We start from the raw sequence: 16,818 nt of genomic DNA, 5'->3' as shown, positions 1-16,818 counted from the left end.
TGACTTTAACTTTTAGTTTCTATATATGTATATAGTGTGTGTGTGTGTGTGTGTGTAACACTGATTTTCCCAGTAGAACACAAAGGAGAATCATAGTAAAACTGAAAGTAAAATATCAAGTTTAGCCAAAGAATGAGAAACATAATTTTATCTGCTTTTTCTGGGAAATGTCATTTAGTCATAGGCGTGCTGGAGCATCTCCACCTCATCTCATGTAGCACGAGATAAGATAACAATCTGATACAGCTTCAGCAGAGTTCCCCCTTTGTAAATTCAGTAATGTAGGAACATGAACCTTTAGGTTGGACTTTGCTCTACGACAATGAGAACTAGTTTTTGGACCTGACCCAGAGGTAACAGATGACCCATGTGTCTCTATGGCTGGCTTACCTAATTCAAATTATATTTTCTCACTATGGCAACAAAAATGTTGTTTTTGTCTGAACCTGCCATACTGGCTAGTAATGATGCAACAACAGTAGCCTACATTCCCCAAAGTATTTTTTCTGTTTTGACCTTCCTTGATATGTTTCACCAAACACCAAGCATACCGGCACACACACACTGAAACTGGAAACTAGCCAGCTGACACACAAAGTTGATGCTGAAGGCAGACGGTCTAAAGAGAGCATTTTGGCCAAGCTGAAGCTGAAACAGGCTTTGTGAAGCTTACAGAAATATGTGCAAGAGCAAAATGAAAGGTGAAGTGAACTGTTCTGCAGTAACATTAGGATGCATTTTGCTTCATTTCAAGCCATATACTGTGGGTATTTTTCCTATTTACACTTGTGTAACCGGTGTTTGTCAGACTGAAACTAGAATGCAGTATGCTGCTTCACCAAACAATCTGATGGCTAAACAACTTCTTGTTGACACTTTGAGGAGTTTATGTGGACTTATCTGAGACTTTTGCAGTACCTGCAGCTACGGATGTCATTTTTATTTCCTTGCATGGCCCTGAGCTGGAAAACCATGTTGTAACTGTTACACTGAAGACACACAAAGGAAATTAGAATTATAAATTATATTTAATTATATTCATCTGACAAAATGTCAGAACGCTGTGTCTGAAACTATTCGGGTTTGCACTTTGTCGTGTATGTAGATAACTTTATAACTGTAGCTGTTTTATCTGATCTCTTGATAAACCTGTCTCAATAAGCCAAATTGGTTTGTGTTCAAGGTAAAGGCCTCTATAAACCATTTCCATAAACTCAAAGTGTGTATAATTGGCAGTCACATCAAACATTATCTAAAACCATGTGCAGAAAAACAGTTTAATTTCTTACACTGAAAATATAGAAACAAGTTGCTTTAAGGTTCTAAAACATTTGCATTTAAAACGCTTTAAATGTAGCTGTAATCATATTATGATAAGAGTTTTTTAATATCTACAGGGTACAAAGAGGGCAGATTTGTCTCAGCCAGCTTGAACTCTAATGTAACAACACCACAGCAATTTGCCTGTAAGTTCGCTAAGTCATTAACATAAACAATATACATGTCAGTAAGGATAGTGCATCTCATCACTCTCCAGAGGGTTGCGTACACTGAGCTCAGCTGAGAAGTTGTTCATCATACTCATGGGTGTCTCTCTGGAAGGAGGTACTGCCAGCACCTCAAACTCTACCTCAAAGTTGGCCTTGGTTTCACCAGACTCGCGGATGATCAGGATCTCATACTCTCCGAACCGGATCAGAGCTTTGTATGGCAGATCCATCCTCTCCAGGTATCCCAGTGCTGAGGTGTTCACTGACAGTTTCCCCCTCTGGCTCAGATTCTGGATGGTAAACAGCATCTCTGAGCTCTGGGGAATGTGGTAGGCGTAGAGCGCCAGCTGCTTACGGGACACCCGGGGATCAAGCAGGACGTAGGCACAGGTTTCGGTGTCACGGCCCAGCCTGAGAGGGTCGTCGGCAGTGTGTCTTCTTCTGGCTCCCAGAGGAAGACGACCATAAAAGCCCTTACAGAGTAGTCTAACACACACTCTGTGGATGAGCGTATGAATGTCACACTACACTGGTGAAATCTCCACCTGGAGTCCATGGATGAACCTTAAAGTTGACATTAAGGCACAGCATCTGTTTCACAGTATCTAAAACTAGAGCGGGAAGAAGGAACTCTGCAATATTCAACTGTTACACATTAACTAATCCTCTGCCACGATATGAGTCAAGCAGAGAAAAGCTAATGTTAATAAATGTCGGAGAGGTGGATATGACCAAACATATACAAACCATTTCATACCACAGCTTATGAAGTCACTTACTTAAGGGCCACGGTATGATACAGGAAGTTTGTTTAAGGCTGTTCAGACAGAAAATAGTGCAGTATTATAATTTTTAACTGTACTGGGCATATTGAATAGAAAGTAGATTATATGTACCATAGAGTTATTAGTTATCATTGGCTTGAAAGGTCTAAAGTACTGGTTTACTTTTCTTTAAATTAACCAGTCCTTCAGTAGATCAATGCGCCCTCCTATACACAGGGTGGCGCTGTGTTTGTCATAGAATCTAGCTTGTATCGTGGCAGGCAGGCAAAAAAGCACCGGAAGTCGGTAAAAGGAAACGTCTCCACGGGTTTTAAATCGCTGTGGCGGCTAAAAGTAGCAGGGCATGTATATCGTCTTGTCACGATATTTACAATTGGTCGCATTTTAAAAGCTGGATGGTTCCTAACCTCAGTGTTTTTCCGCCGCTTTTCACCTCTGCAGCGCTGTTGAGTGTTAGCTTAGCTTTGCTTGCTAGCGGACTGTTTTAAGACGCTTGTACGCTTTTAAAGTCTATTTACCACGCTGTAGATTTGGGTTCACAGCTATAACTAGTCACCCATCAAAGCCAGAGCTGTCCAAAAATGCTGCTCTCCCCTCTGTTTCACAAGCTCCATCTTTGTCATCTGATCACAACTACCTCCCCAGAAAAGCTTTCAGATGCAGTACCTGCTTGTGGCCACAAGAGTGCAGTAATTTACAAGACAAATACAAAAAAGTAATATGCGATCCTGCTGCTGTTCTAAGACATCAGGACGACTGTTGCTTTCATTTATTATTTTAGTTTTTTATTCAGATATTTAACAATGGTGAAGATATTTTTGTGGGAAATGTGCCCCAAAAGGCAGATGAGGAAGAATTCAGGACACTCTTTAGCGAGTATGGCACAATCACAGAATGCACCATCATCCAAAACTTTGCCCTCTGTAAGTCAAAGGTAAAAACCGAGGCTTAGTGAAACTGAGTGTCATGAATGCAGACAAGGGATCCGGTGACGAGCTGTTTGATGACAAGTAAAACACAGTAGGGTCAGGGCAGTGGTTCATTTACTTTCTGGCGAAAAAAGACATTTGCAATTGTTCGGTCACTCGTCTGATTGACCTGATCTGTTTGAAGGATGAAGATTTTCACCAGGAGATCCACGATCATCACTACAAGAACAGCAGTCAAAGCAGTTATTAAACATGCCAGCTCAGTTATTAAACTAGAACATTGCTCTGCTCGATCAATAAAGTGGACAAAACTTAAGAAAGCTCTTAAGAAAGGAGATGTTGGCGCTCATGTCAAATTTTCCGTTTTGAAATCCACGACAGAATGCTGCATCACCACTAGACCAGTGCATAGAGGTGGTGCTCTGATCTTGTTTCTGTTAACATCTATTCTGGACCACAATGTGTAAGGTATAACTCTGGAGATGTTGGAGCACCTCAGGGTGACCTCTTAATCAGGCTGGACCTCCCAGTCTGAGACTCAGAGGTCAAAAGAGTCCGAAACAAACAGTTTAATTACTATTTTTATTATTTTAGCTGGGAAAAAGAGCAGTTATCATTCCAGTAAATAACCCAACAGTTGCACTACAGTAATTCAGTTTGCCTGGGACTATCTTTGAGATCCTGTACATGTTAATTTGTTTACTCAAACTGGACACTTCAGTTCAGTCTTAACCAGTGAATTAACAAGCTTTACCTACCCTGGTGTTCTAGGTGGACATAGACCGTGGTCACCACAGTGCAATGATTAAGTCAACTGATAACACTGGTTTAAAAAAGAATGCAAAAAGGTAACAGTGTTTAATTGTAATGCAACTTGATTTCTGAATGTATTTTATAGGGTAAGGCCTATTTTCCTATATGGAGACAATATCTTGCAGCCATTTGCTGAAATTTGAAATAAATTGAGTCACACACACTTTGTGAGTGTTATTTAATTCTGTAAAGGCTTCAAACAACAGTACAGATAACATGACTGCAGTCTGCATGCTTTGTGACAAAGAGGGGTTGTAAGTTTAGAATATCTGTAGAGACAAGTTATCTGCCATGGGCACCAAACAGTCAGAAAGATGACTGTGACTTTAGAACCTTTTCTTTTTGTGTACTGTTGGTTATATTGGAGTAAAATCCATTCAGTAAACAATATTAAAAACCTGCAGGACGTGAAAGTGTTGCATGTCTGATCTTTAACACATTCTCCAGAACTAATGGACCACCATGCTTGAGAAAACAGCATGAGCACAGTCAGTTATTACTTTATCTACTGTCCTTTGTGGCTAAATTGTGAAAGATGCAGGAAATGCTAGCATGCTGGTGAACGCTCTTCTTCCTGTTGTTTAGAATACAGCATAGACCAAACCACACACTGTGGGTAAACTACTGCAAATTGTGTATGTGTGCCTGAATATTTGGCTCTCAGTAATCTGTGCAGTTTAAAAAGGGTTTCCGTTACAGAATTGTAGTAAATATCACCTGCACCAGTTTGGCAGTGGGGCGGTGATGATTTGGGGAGACACATCCATGAAGGGACATACAGACCCCGACCTGCTACCCACTGGTACCCTGACTGGGTGGTACTGAGTGGTTCCTCAGGCCGTAGAGCTTTTTTCAGACCTCATTTGGGGCAGCTGACTCTGAATTCCTTTTGACCGAGGACAGTGCCTGGTCATATGTGACCAGCTGGGTGGGCAGTGCAGAGACATTAACTGGGTCTTAATTTCTTTAGACCTAAAATTGAAAGAATCTGGGATGTTACATATCACATATCCAATGCTGCCAATACACACACTGTTCAGGAGATCACTCATCACCTCTATCTGAATCTGGGAGGAGATCTCCTGTGACATCATGTGTTATCTTATCAGGAGAATACCCAGGCCTTGTCTCATGCTAACGGCAGTGAAGAACAGTGGCAAAAAGTAATCAATCAGGTTTACGGGACTATATGAAACAAAGACATGTTCTGCCAGTGAGATGCCATTACTAGAATTATAAAGAAAAAACATGCAATTAAAATAATAGCACATAGTAAGAAATTAAAAAACAATTTTTCTTTTTGTTCATTTTTGTCCAACTTTTATTCATAATTTCTTTTTTTTTTCCAGCTATGGAAATCCACCAAACAAACATCAGAAAATCAATAATAAAACCTCAGTTCCACACAGTTCCAGATGTTTTCTGATTCTATCTAGTGGAGGAATAAATAACATCTGAGTCCACTTCTCTGACTGATGCCAGCCTGTGGTGACTTTCTGTTTTTGGATGAAATGTCACAGCAGCATAATCCGGGTCTGAGCTCTGGCTCTGTGAATGAAAGGACTGTCAGTCTCATAACTAAGCAGGTAAAGAAAAAGAAACATCGTAATCTAGGAAGGACACAAAATGAAACGCATCACCTCTTCCTGTAGATTCTGTTCTCCAGTGTGAGGTACTGCAAAGCACAGAAATAAATTGTATAGTCATTTTAGTTGCAATGTTTCTAACTAATGCTATTGAAGGATTTTTTTTAAACAAGAAGAAAAATGTTTCTCTTATATAGCAACAGTATATGTGAAAGTCTGTGGAAACAAAAATACCTTTCTGGAGATGTTTGATTTTAGCAGCCAGATAGATGACGGCCACAATGAGAAAAACTGTCAGAGCACCCAGGACCACACTCATCATCTTTGGTAATCCATCAAACACATCTATGAGAAACATAAGTGAATTAAATAACAGTGACACAGTGTGCTACAGTTATAAAATAAATGCTAAGTTTAGTGTTGTTAAGTTTTAATGCTAGGAAGATTTTCCAACTTCAACATTCCGAATCTAAAACTTAGATCCATGTTTTCATGCATTCATCAAAATGAAATCAATATAAAATTCCTACCTTGGACCTCTACATTTGTTGCATGAACAATAACTGCATAATTGCTTAAGTATGTTCCACAGAAATACAGCCCCGAGTCCAATAAATCCACTTGTTTGATTTTAAGAAACACCGTGGATATGTTGGTGCTCATTTCAAATTTTCCACTTTGAATTCCTGTGCAGAATGAAGCAGGTTCATGAGGCTGGGACATAGAGCAGATACAGTGGAGTTCAGATCTCTTGGTCACTCTGAACCAGAATATCTCTGTGGGAGAACTGGAATAGTTGGAGCACAGCAGCGTGACTTCTTCTCCAGACTGAACCTCAAAAGTCTGAGAATCAGAAACAGAGACGGAGATCCAACCTGAAAATAAGAACAAAACAAAACATAAATTTAAAAAAAACTCCAAAAAACTGGACATGCAAGATAAAGTTTTGGCAAACGAATTAACGGAATCGTATAGAAAATGCAATCAATTCTGTGTAAATGAATTCCACTCACTGAGGCTGAGGAGAAACAAAACTGTGAGAGAGGGACAGCTCCACATTGTGCATACGATGCCCCTGAAATGGAGCTCTACACAAAGGTCTGAAAAGGTGTGGTTTCTACTATAAGCACACACATATGAACACGCCTACACACAGTTTAACACTGATGATTTGCTAATTAGTCTCCAGTGCTGCTTTCTTCAAATTGTTTGTATAAATGTTACCGTTTGCTTTGAGAAAATTAAATGTAAGAGACAAATTACATGATTGTCCACATATAAACAAATTAACCAAATTAAAAATAAATCTTCAACCTTGAAAGTATGTTGTACACACCATGTTTAATAATTCATCAAGCTTTCCATTAAAAGCAAAAAACAGTTAATTGCACTTAATTTTGACTTAAATTGTGAGTGCCAACTGAATCGGTTTGGGCCATAGACAGTATAGAATATGGATGTCAGCTTCTGGGTTGGGGAAGGGAAGGCAATGTGTAAGTCCATTGCCTGTATTCTCTCAGAAAGCCACCAGATGGCAATAGATGCTGTTGCAAAGAAAGACTTTGGTCCTGTAGAAGTCTAGGGCGACCGTGGCTCAGGGGGTTAGGGAATCGCATCTGTAACCGGAAGGTCGCCGGTTCGATCCCTGGGCTCTCTGTCCTGGTTGTTGTGTCCCTGGGCAAGACACTTTACCCTACTTGCCTACTGGTGTTGGCCAGAGGGGCCGATGGCACGATATGGCAGCCTCGCTTCTGTCAGTCTGCCCCAGGGCAGCTGTGGCTACAACTGTAGCTGCCTCCACCACTGTGTGAATGTGAGAGTGAATGAATAGTGGTATTGTAAAGCGCTTTGGGTGCCTTGAAAAGCGCTATATAAATCCAATCCATTATTATTATTATTACAGGAAAACAGCTTAATGACTTTTGAATGAGCTTATGGCAGGGGTCGGCAACTACATTTGTCCAAGGGCCTGAATTTTTCTTGGCAGACATTGAGGGGCAGATGCTGTTGTACAATAAAATAATACAGTATCATTGGTAATATGTGATTATTTCATTATATTTTTCCTCCCAAGTTGATGTTATTTCTTCACCTGGTCAGTGTTGATGGACTCATTATCGGTACTGCAACAAGCCACAAGAGGGCGACTGTGATATGTTAAGCTTCATACTTGTGAGGCCCTCATGTTGTCCATCACTGTCACATGCAATGTCATGGTTTGCAAAGAAAACCTAACCTTAACCTTTACCTCAACAACACAACCTCAAGCGGAAAGTTGATGCAGAAAACCGCTGCTATAATGAAGACTGAACCGATATGTATTCATAGGGCAACCTTTAGAAACGCTGTACCTGTAAACCTCATTTGCAGTGAAACTGTCGCTGTTGCTGAAGAATATAAATTGAGCTACCACAACACCACAAAGTATTTAAACCTCAAAGCGTCATATCCTGAACAGTCAGAGACCCATCAGAGAAAAAAAAAAAAGATGCTTTGAAACTTAACTGAACTTTAACTGAACAAGAGAGGGAAAATAACCACGTCTCAGCAGGCTGCCTGGGTTTTCTCCAAGCACAACAAGCCATATACTGGCCTTGACGAGGCAGCTGTTTGAAGTGAACTGATTGACATCCAGGCCACTAGTGACATGAAGGCTGCTCTCCAGAGATGTTCTGGTTCAGAATGACCAAGAGACCTGGACTCCACTATCGGCTATCGGAAAGCTTGAGCACCGTTGGGTGGCTTGTCCCCAAGAGTATGATACACGTTGGCCATGTATGTGCTCACCATGTTTGGCTCAACATACACCTGTGAAGCTGCGTTCTCAAAAATTAACTTTATAAAATGCATTACAGGAATAGACTGTCAAGCCAGTCTTTGTCTATCTGTCACTCTCCTTTGGAGATGCCTTTGTGCAACCCGCCTCATCGCTCAGCCTCCATCTTCATCTCTACCACCACCAGCGTCTAGACTCTGAGAGGTCCGACTCTAATACTTATCACCGCTGGGGTTCTGTTGTGCTGAGACGGGCTGTTGGACTCTAACCGCCAAAATTTAAAATTCTGGACATCAGTAAAAGCATGTTGCTTTCATTCTAATGATCTGTTCTTATTGAACTGCTTTCAGGGCTACAGTCAAACAAAGCCTGATCCACCGCTGCTTCCTTATTAAGCTGCCCAAATGAAATCATCAGAGCAAGTGTGTTATTGCCACCAGGTGTGCGAGCCTGAAGGCGGGAAACTCCTCTGGTCCTGACAAATTGGCTGATAGTGATCACCTGCTGAGGCCATGTGTCCTGAGGTGACCTATCAGCTGTTAATGGACCTATTAAAAGGGAGCTGGCTGAGTACTAATGCCAGTGTGAAAAAGAGGGACCTCCTGCCTGATTGTGAAGTGTGGCGACTCATTTGGAGACTGACCAGTCAGTGTAACGTGGCAGTCCTGACAGTAGGAGACAATGCGTGTGATTGACAGCACGGCAGAAGTACATCTGTGAGTAGTGTCTCCACTGTTGTTCACCAGGTGCAGCTGTGCTGGGAGAGGGTCGCCACGGCTATTAGCCATGCCAGCTTCCGGGATGATGCTTCTGGCCAATATTTGTTTACTTGCAGGGCGATGCCACGAGGGGAGCCGCAGTGGCATAGAGCGACAGACTCCAGTGCAGAGTGTGAGCTCGGCTGGGATGTGACGAGCCCAGTGGAGGGACGATTCGATTCAGTTTTATTTATAGAGCCAAATCACAGCAATGTAGAAAAGCATTTGAGTGTAGTGAGGAAAAAATCACTAAACAAATACGTGAGGTGAAAGATCAAGTCCATTATTATTCACCTTAATTGGAAAATCTTAATTTAAGGGTAAGTTAGGCTTGGTTAGAGAGACAGATAAACATAATTTAAGCGGCAAACTTCCTTGTAGACTTTCAGCAAATGATGAATTGCTTGTTATGGGATCTCTGTTTGTCTGAAGAATGGGTCCCAACCTGCAGAACTTGAAACACTTTTCAGAAACGCAACAATGTGCTGTGTATTAAGAGTTGTAGCTCATTGATTTCTGTCATTTGGTCTTTTTTTTTTTTTTTTTTTTTTTTTTACCCCTCCCCAAGTCTTGTTGTCCAACTGATCCTGGTGGATGCAACACCTTCCTGTCCATCACTGAGTACTTAATGTTCCTCTGCAATGCTCACAGGATGGACCGTTCCTCCCTGTCAATGAAGTGCACAACCTGATCACTGAAAGAGTGGCTAGTCCTCTGTTGGTGTAAATAGACTGCAGAGTCCCGGCCTGAGGAGGCAGCTCTTATTTGTCGTGTCATCTGCTTAGCCAGGGGTTGTTTGGTTTCCCCAATCTACACGTTTATGGCAATGGTCCTTGCACCTTGTGTACTGTACTACTGTTTGTGCTGGGGAACCTGGTCCTTGGAAGGCAATATGTCTGTGAAGGTTCTGCACTCTCCACCAATTGCTCTTAGAACTGAAAAGAAGTTTCTCAGATGAGAGGTGACATCTTCAAGAAACCTAAAGATGTCCAGACACTTTTCTTTCCAAGTTCCTTAGACTGGTCTTTGGAGTGGACCAAGTTTTGGAGTAGTGTGTTTTATGGTTTGAAAGCCGCAGAAACAGTGTTTCAAGAAAACACATCTCAGATACTCCTACTGAACACAAGATCCTCAAAAAATGCAAGGGTTCTGCTCTTGGTGAATGTGTTGTTGTTCATGAACTACGTAACATCATGTGGAGACAAAAGTAGGATCAGTGCAGCGATTCGTTTACTACCTACCGATGGTGATCACTAGAAATACAGCAGCCAAAGTAGCCATCATCAAACATGCCAGCTTAGTTATTAAACTGGAACACTGCTCTGCATGATCAATAAAGGAGACAAAACTTTATGAATTTAAAATGTTTACATTTTACACAAATTCTCCTCAAGGCAAACACATTTAAGAGCCCTTAAATATCAGTGGCATGACAAGGCTCCACAGTCTCAGACTCAGAGGTCGAAACAGAAATCCAGTCTAAAAGAAACTGTTCAGATTTGATTTATTTTTAGCTGAGAAGGGGACAGCTAATATTAAACAATTCCTAATTCAGTACTTACTCTGGCTGCAGGGAAATAAAGCTGGTATCCAGATGAAGCTCCTCATTGTGTGCGTTGCCTCACTGCTATGACACTTTATCTCTGAGATCTTTTGCTTTAAAGAGGTGGAGTACTGTACATGTTTATTTCTTCATTCAAACCGGGTACATCAATGTTTGAGCAGAAGCGTCTTGATGCATTCTCAATCATCCAGGAAAGTAAATCTCCAAAAGTTGATTCTGTTCATCTGGACGTAGCGTTTTGTGGGAGAAACGTTTCGTCACTCATGGTCATGAGAATTTGCATAATTAAGATTAAAGGTGAAAGTTAATTTTCCTACATAGATAATTTAGCATTACCTCCACCAAATGTCACCAAAGCGCTGTGATGAAACATATTTTATCACATATTTTTGTTAATTTGGGTCTCATTTAGTTAGAAATGTTTATTTATCAGATGGACATAAATGATTATTGTGAGCTTTTCTTGACCCTACGTTTTGACTAGATGGCCTCAACAGGAAAGAGGTTCTCTTATGCAGCCAGGTTAAAGGAAACCTACAGATTAAGGTGTAAACTAGAGGGGCAAAGATGTTGACTTTAGCATGAAATGACATTAAACATTTTCTTTTCGTGCACTGTTGGATAGGTTAACAGATGCATGCCTTACTCATCCTCAAGTCTGTACACATTCTGCACGACAAACAGACGACTATGACTGAGAAAGCAACACATGTACAGCTGGTTACGGCTTTATCTGATGATGTAGCCGCTGCAGAGTAAATTGTGAAAGTTAGACACAGGAAATGTGGCTGAATACTCTTTCCTCTTTAGAATACAGCATACATCATACTGTGAGTAAGCTGAATATCTTCTGTATGCCATTAATAACCTGCTCAGCTTACAAACGAAAGCCAATATTTGGTATGATTACTTCTATTCTTCAACACAGCCTGCAATCTGTTGGGCAGCTTTCTTGTAGTCATGAGGAATAATTTTCCAGCCTTCCTGAATGATATTCAGAACTCTTCTTTGGATGTTTACCATCTTTTGTACCCACACTTCTCCAACAATGTTAAACTTGGGGAGGCCAAATGATGATGTTGCAGTTTGTGTTTGTTTGTTTTTTAAATCCAGACATGCTTTTACTGCATCAGCAGTGTGTTTGGGACCATTATCATATGTTTGGCAACTGCTTTATTTTTGAGGATAAATAAATGTGCCAGTCAAACACTTTTCAGATTGTATCACGTGGCAGATCACTTTGTGAACTGGTGCCAGCAGAGCTACCTCCAGATCAACACTAGAAAAACCAAGGAGCTGGTGGTAGACTTCCGCAGGCACAAACATCCTCCACTGCAACCACTAAACATCCAAGGCATGGACATTGAGAGTGTGGATAGCTGCAGGTGGTTCAGGTCTTTTGGAGTGAAAGGCCCACACCTGAAGACCTTCTATGACTCCGTGGTGGCCTCAGCCATATTTCATGGTGTGGTCTGCTGGGCAGCAGCATCTTTGCTGGGGACAGGAAGAGACTGAACAAGCTGATCCGGAGGGCCAACTCTAAGAGCCCCCTGGAGCCAGTATAGGTTGTGAGTGACAGGATGATGGTGGCTAAGCTGTCATCCCCATTGGACAATATCTCCCACCCCATGCAGGAGACTCTGACAGCACTGAGCAGCTCTTTCAGTGGCTGCGGCACCCACGATGTGAGACTGAGTGATTCCACAAGTCTTTCCTTCCAACTGCTGTCAGACTCTACAACACCTTGCAGACGACTACACATGTGCAGACACACACAGACATCATTACACCAGGGTCACCCTGACAGCACTGGACAGCTCCTTCGGTAACACATTGCTGCACCCACAGTATGCGAGGGAGAGAGTTCGGAAGTCTTTCCTTACAGCTTCTCTAAAATGTACAACAGCAGTGAATGCACACATGTCAAAACACACATGTGCAGACACTAAGGTCCGTACATATTTTTGCAATATTCAATTTTAGACTTGGCATGTTTTCTTTTGTCCTTCACTTGTCCAGTTTCCTCAAATTTTTAAGGAGACACTGCACATCATACTGTGTTATACTAGTTTTTTTTTGCTCAACCTCTTCGGGAATCACCTTGTTGGTGCAAAAATACAATTGTGTGTTATCTTAGGCATTTTTCACAGTTTCAAATAAAGTATCACAAGATAAATTGTAAAATTGGTTCTTGAAACGCTGTAGGTTAGAGTGGCCATAAAAAAATCTGCACAGTCTTATTTGAAATGTATCTGCCACCCAACAGTAGTGGTTAAGATAATCACAACATGAATATCTGACAGCTAGATGCAAATGTCCACGTTTGGGCAGTTCATTTCATCTTTCACATCTTTCATCTGTCACAAGTAATTAGATGCTACGGTTAATACTACATAAATTAGAATGAATCAATAGTGCTTGGCCAGTTTGGGTCATAATAACTGGGCCATACAAGCAAACATAGATACATGGAAAAGTAAACTAAACAGGATTACCCCCATAAAATGGTCTGGAGATGCTGTAGCAACACCTATACTGCTACCAGTAAAGAAAGGACACTAGCAAAAAGCAAAACTAGACAAAAATTAGTCCAGAGGGACAAGGAGAAGGGGACAGCCTGCAGCCACTACCTGCAAATCCATTCCCTTTTTACTGGTTGTGTTGTCTTATCCATTTACATCAAAAGAGATCAAATTGATTCACAATTATTTATGCTTCCCATATCGACAGAATGATATCCCTGAGGTTTAAAAGTACATGTTGAATCACTGCACAAAAGCTTACAATTTGTTAAAATGATACATATTGCAAGCCTTGCAAATCTAAAGAAAAAAACCCCCGAAACTTTGCTATACATTTGAACTCTTACTGTTAATGGGAACCATCGTAACGCTAATGTACCTGATCTGTTCAGTCTGTATCAAGTAGTGAATACTTCCTGTCAGCCTGTGCAGAGTGTTTTCACAAGTTCTAAAGGCGCTCGTATTTGTCATGACTATGTATAGACGTCAAGCAACCACTGACTCTGTTGTGGTTAACGGTCAGCAGTTGCACAGCTTTGAGAAGATGGGCATGAAAAACAAGTTGTGAACTTGTCATTATCAAATTATTACTCTTTTAGAATTTAGCGGAGGCCTTTTCTAGGCATGTCAAATATATTTCTATGCAGTATCGATATGATTTCATTAATTTTTTTATTTATTCTCACAACCCCCTATTATTTATTAGGAAACAGGTACATGAGTTCCTCTGCCTTTACTAACATAGTAAGATGCAGTGAAGCTATATGAAACACGAGAAGATTTAAGATGAAAGGCCTTTATATTTGTACTGATATTTAAGATTGATTACAGATAAAAGAATTCTGAGAATAAGACCAAAATAACTGTACAAATGCTCACTGTATCATAACACTGTCCCATCTTTCTGTGCCATGATATTCATCTAGAATTATTAATACCGAAGGAGGAGGAAGAAACCTATAAAGAAGAACAGCCACCAGCCAGAAAGCTCAGTTACTGAGTCTATCGAGCAGAGGAATAACATTTGTGTCCACTGATGCAGGGCTGTGGTGACTTTCTGTGTCTGGCCAAAATGTCACAGCTCCATTGTGCCGGAGTCCTGAGCTCTGCCTCTGTCGATACAAGAACTGTCAGTCTCACAGCTGAGTAGAAAAGTAAACAACCATTAACTGATAAATAGTGAAAGACACAAAACTAAAAACTTCACCTGTTGTTTCAGATTGTCTTCTCCAGTGTGAGCTACGGCAAAAAATATAATTCAAAAATAAATTTTCTAATGTTAAAAATATTTGCATTATAGGATTAAAAAACAACAACAAAAACCTGGTAATAACTGGTAACAAAGAGGCCTTACAGTGGGAAGCAGGCGCTTCCCACTGTAAGGCCTCTTTGCTCACCTGTTTGAATGGGAGATTAGGGTAATGCTTTAACAGATGCTGTAGATTTTATATCGCACCTTCTCTGAGGCCTAAGGCAAACTGATCACGCATGTGCAGGTCAGCACACCAAGGGTCTTGTGGCTCCGTTATCTGCAGGCGGTGACTTCTCTGGAACGTAAAGTAAACTTTCTAATAGGCTCTTCTGGCCTTTGTCTGCAATTGTAAAACATGGCATGCAAGGTACCCACAGCCGTTTTATCCCCATACGGTTTTGCACTCAGCAGAAAATCACACTGCTGTACTACAGACCACTTTTGAGACCATGTTAACAGTTTTGGATAATTCATCTGCCATATTGATCACTTTAAGGCAGGTGGTTTCATATACTGGCCACAATCCTGTTGACAATGCTAAAGGGGCCACAAAAATGGCATCATCACAGGAAATGAATACGTTCTAAATAGTGAACTGTGGAAAACCACCACATTCAAAGTGAAACTAGGGCATACAAGATTTTCCTCTGAAGCAGACTAGTGGCTGCAGGCACAGATCTGGCCTGCAATCCAAGGTCCAAAGCCACCATGGTCAAAATTGTTAGCCTGGTTAAAAACAGGAAAAGGTGGTCACTGAGAAAACACAGCCAAGCACATGTCAATATTGCTCTTCCTCACCAAGTCTTGAACAGTTTCCTCTCATCGGTTACCTCTAATTTCGGAGTAGGCTTTTCCTCTGTGAACTCCCAGAATATGCAGGTCCAGCACACCAACAGTCTCCAATCCAGTCTTTTTTTTATCACAACAAATCCATATAAATAATAATTGAAACAAATCCTCCACCCACTGTCATTTGATCACTTTAACGCAAAACCCTGCAGGCCTGGAGGGTTTTGCTCTAAAATGCTCACCTCTCTGTGACAAAGTGGTTAGGCATGAACTCATTTACCACTTATCCCTTAACCATATTGATAATTTCTTTCCTTGTTATTTTACAGTCAGCCATAATGCTTTAATTTAGACATTGCTGCTGTAACTTTGCTTAACACACACTATCCCGGGTTTTGTTTGTGGTAGCAGTAGTTACATCCATTACATCCATGCATGTGTTTTTTTAACCATGTTTGTCCATGTTGTTTATTCAGGTCCTATATTTAAGACAGGTACAGTGGGGCAAAAAAGTATTTAGTCAGCCACCGATTGTGCAAGTTCCCCCACTTAAAATGATGACAGAGGTCAGTAATTTGCACCAGAGGTACACTTCAACTGTGAGAGACAGAATGTGAAAAAAAAATCCATGAATCCACATGGTAGGATTTGTAAAGAATTTATTCGTAAATTAGGGTGGAAAATAAGTATTTGGTCACCTCAAACAAGGAAAATCTCTGGCTCTCACAGACCTGTAACGTCTTCTGTAAGAAGCTTTTCTGTCCCCCACTCGTTACCTGTATGAATGGCACCTGTTTGAACTCATCATCTGTATAAAAGACACCTGTCCACAGCCTCAAACAGTCAGACTCCAAACTTCGCCATGGCCAAGACCAAAGAGCTTTCGAAGGACACCAGGAAAAGTATTGTAGACCTGCACCAGACTGGGAAGAGTGAATCTACAATAGGCAAGCAGCTTGGTGTGAAAAAATCAACTGTGGGAGCAATCATCAGAAAATGGAAGACATACAAGACCACTGATAATCTCCCTCGATCTGGGGCTCCACGCAAGATCTCATCCCGTGGGGTCAAAACGATCATGAGAACGGTGAGCAAAGATCCCAGAACCACACGGGGGGACCTGGTGAATGACCTGCAGAGAGCTGGGACCAAAGTAACAAAGGTCACCATCAGTAACACACTACAACGGCAGGGAATCAAATCCCGCAGTGCCAGACGTGTTCCGCTGCTGAAGCCAGTGCATGTCCACGCCCGTCTGAAGTTTGCCAGAGAGCACATGGATGATACAGCAGAGGATTGGGAGAATGTCATGTGGTCAGATGAAACCAAAGTAGAACTTTTGGTATAAACTCAACTCGTCGTGTTTGGAGGAAGACGAATACTGAGTTGCATCCCAAGAACACCATACCTACTGTGAAGCATGGGGGTGGAAACATCATGCTATGGGGCTGTTTTTCTGCCAAGGGGACAGGACGACTGATCCGTGTTAAGGACAGAATGAATGGGGCCATGTATCGTGAGATTTTGAGCCAAAACCTCCTTCCATCAGTGAGA

General features: G+C 41.3%; 2 protein-coding genes across 2 annotated transcripts; both read right to left on the bottom strand.

The window, feature by feature from the left end:
* Positions 1–1,071: 1,071 nt before the first annotated feature.
* Positions 1,072–2,046, bottom strand: LOC147336171 (TRAF-interacting protein with FHA domain-containing protein A-like). Its single transcript, XM_086286152.1, has 2 exons — positions 2,036–2,046; positions 1,072–1,988 (listed from the first exon to the last, which is right to left on the bottom strand). The coding sequence occupies exons 1-2, from the start codon at positions 2,044–2,046 to the stop codon at positions 1,505–1,507; spliced, it is 495 nt and encodes a 164-aa protein (XP_086142278.1). The 3' UTR covers positions 1,072–1,504.
* Positions 2,047–3,968: 1,922 nt separating this feature from the next.
* Positions 3,969–15,778, bottom strand: LOC147336170 (uncharacterized). Its single transcript, XM_086285205.1, has 4 exons — positions 6,134–15,778; positions 5,838–5,948; positions 5,658–5,692; positions 3,969–5,565 (listed from the first exon to the last, which is right to left on the bottom strand). Exons 1-4 carry the CDS (start codon positions 6,534–6,536, stop codon positions 5,446–5,448), a joined length of 669 nt encoding a protein of 222 aa, XP_086141331.1. The 5' UTR covers positions 6,537–15,778; the 3' UTR covers positions 3,969–5,445.
* Positions 15,779–16,818: the final 1,040 nt, after the last annotated feature.

The sequence above is a fragment of the Aulonocara sp. 'chitande type north' Nkhata Bay genome, linkage group LG3, assembly GCF_057382095.1.
Source record: "Aulonocara sp. 'chitande type north' Nkhata Bay isolate Kocher_YH1m ecotype deep benthic linkage group LG3, A_spYH_male_GT1.1, whole genome shotgun sequence".
Lineage (NCBI taxonomy): Eukaryota > Metazoa > Chordata > Actinopteri > Cichliformes > Cichlidae > Aulonocara > Aulonocara sp. 'chitande type north' Nkhata Bay.
The sequence above is the reverse complement of the archived record's forward strand: the minus strand, read 5'-3'. Positions and strand labels throughout refer to the sequence as shown.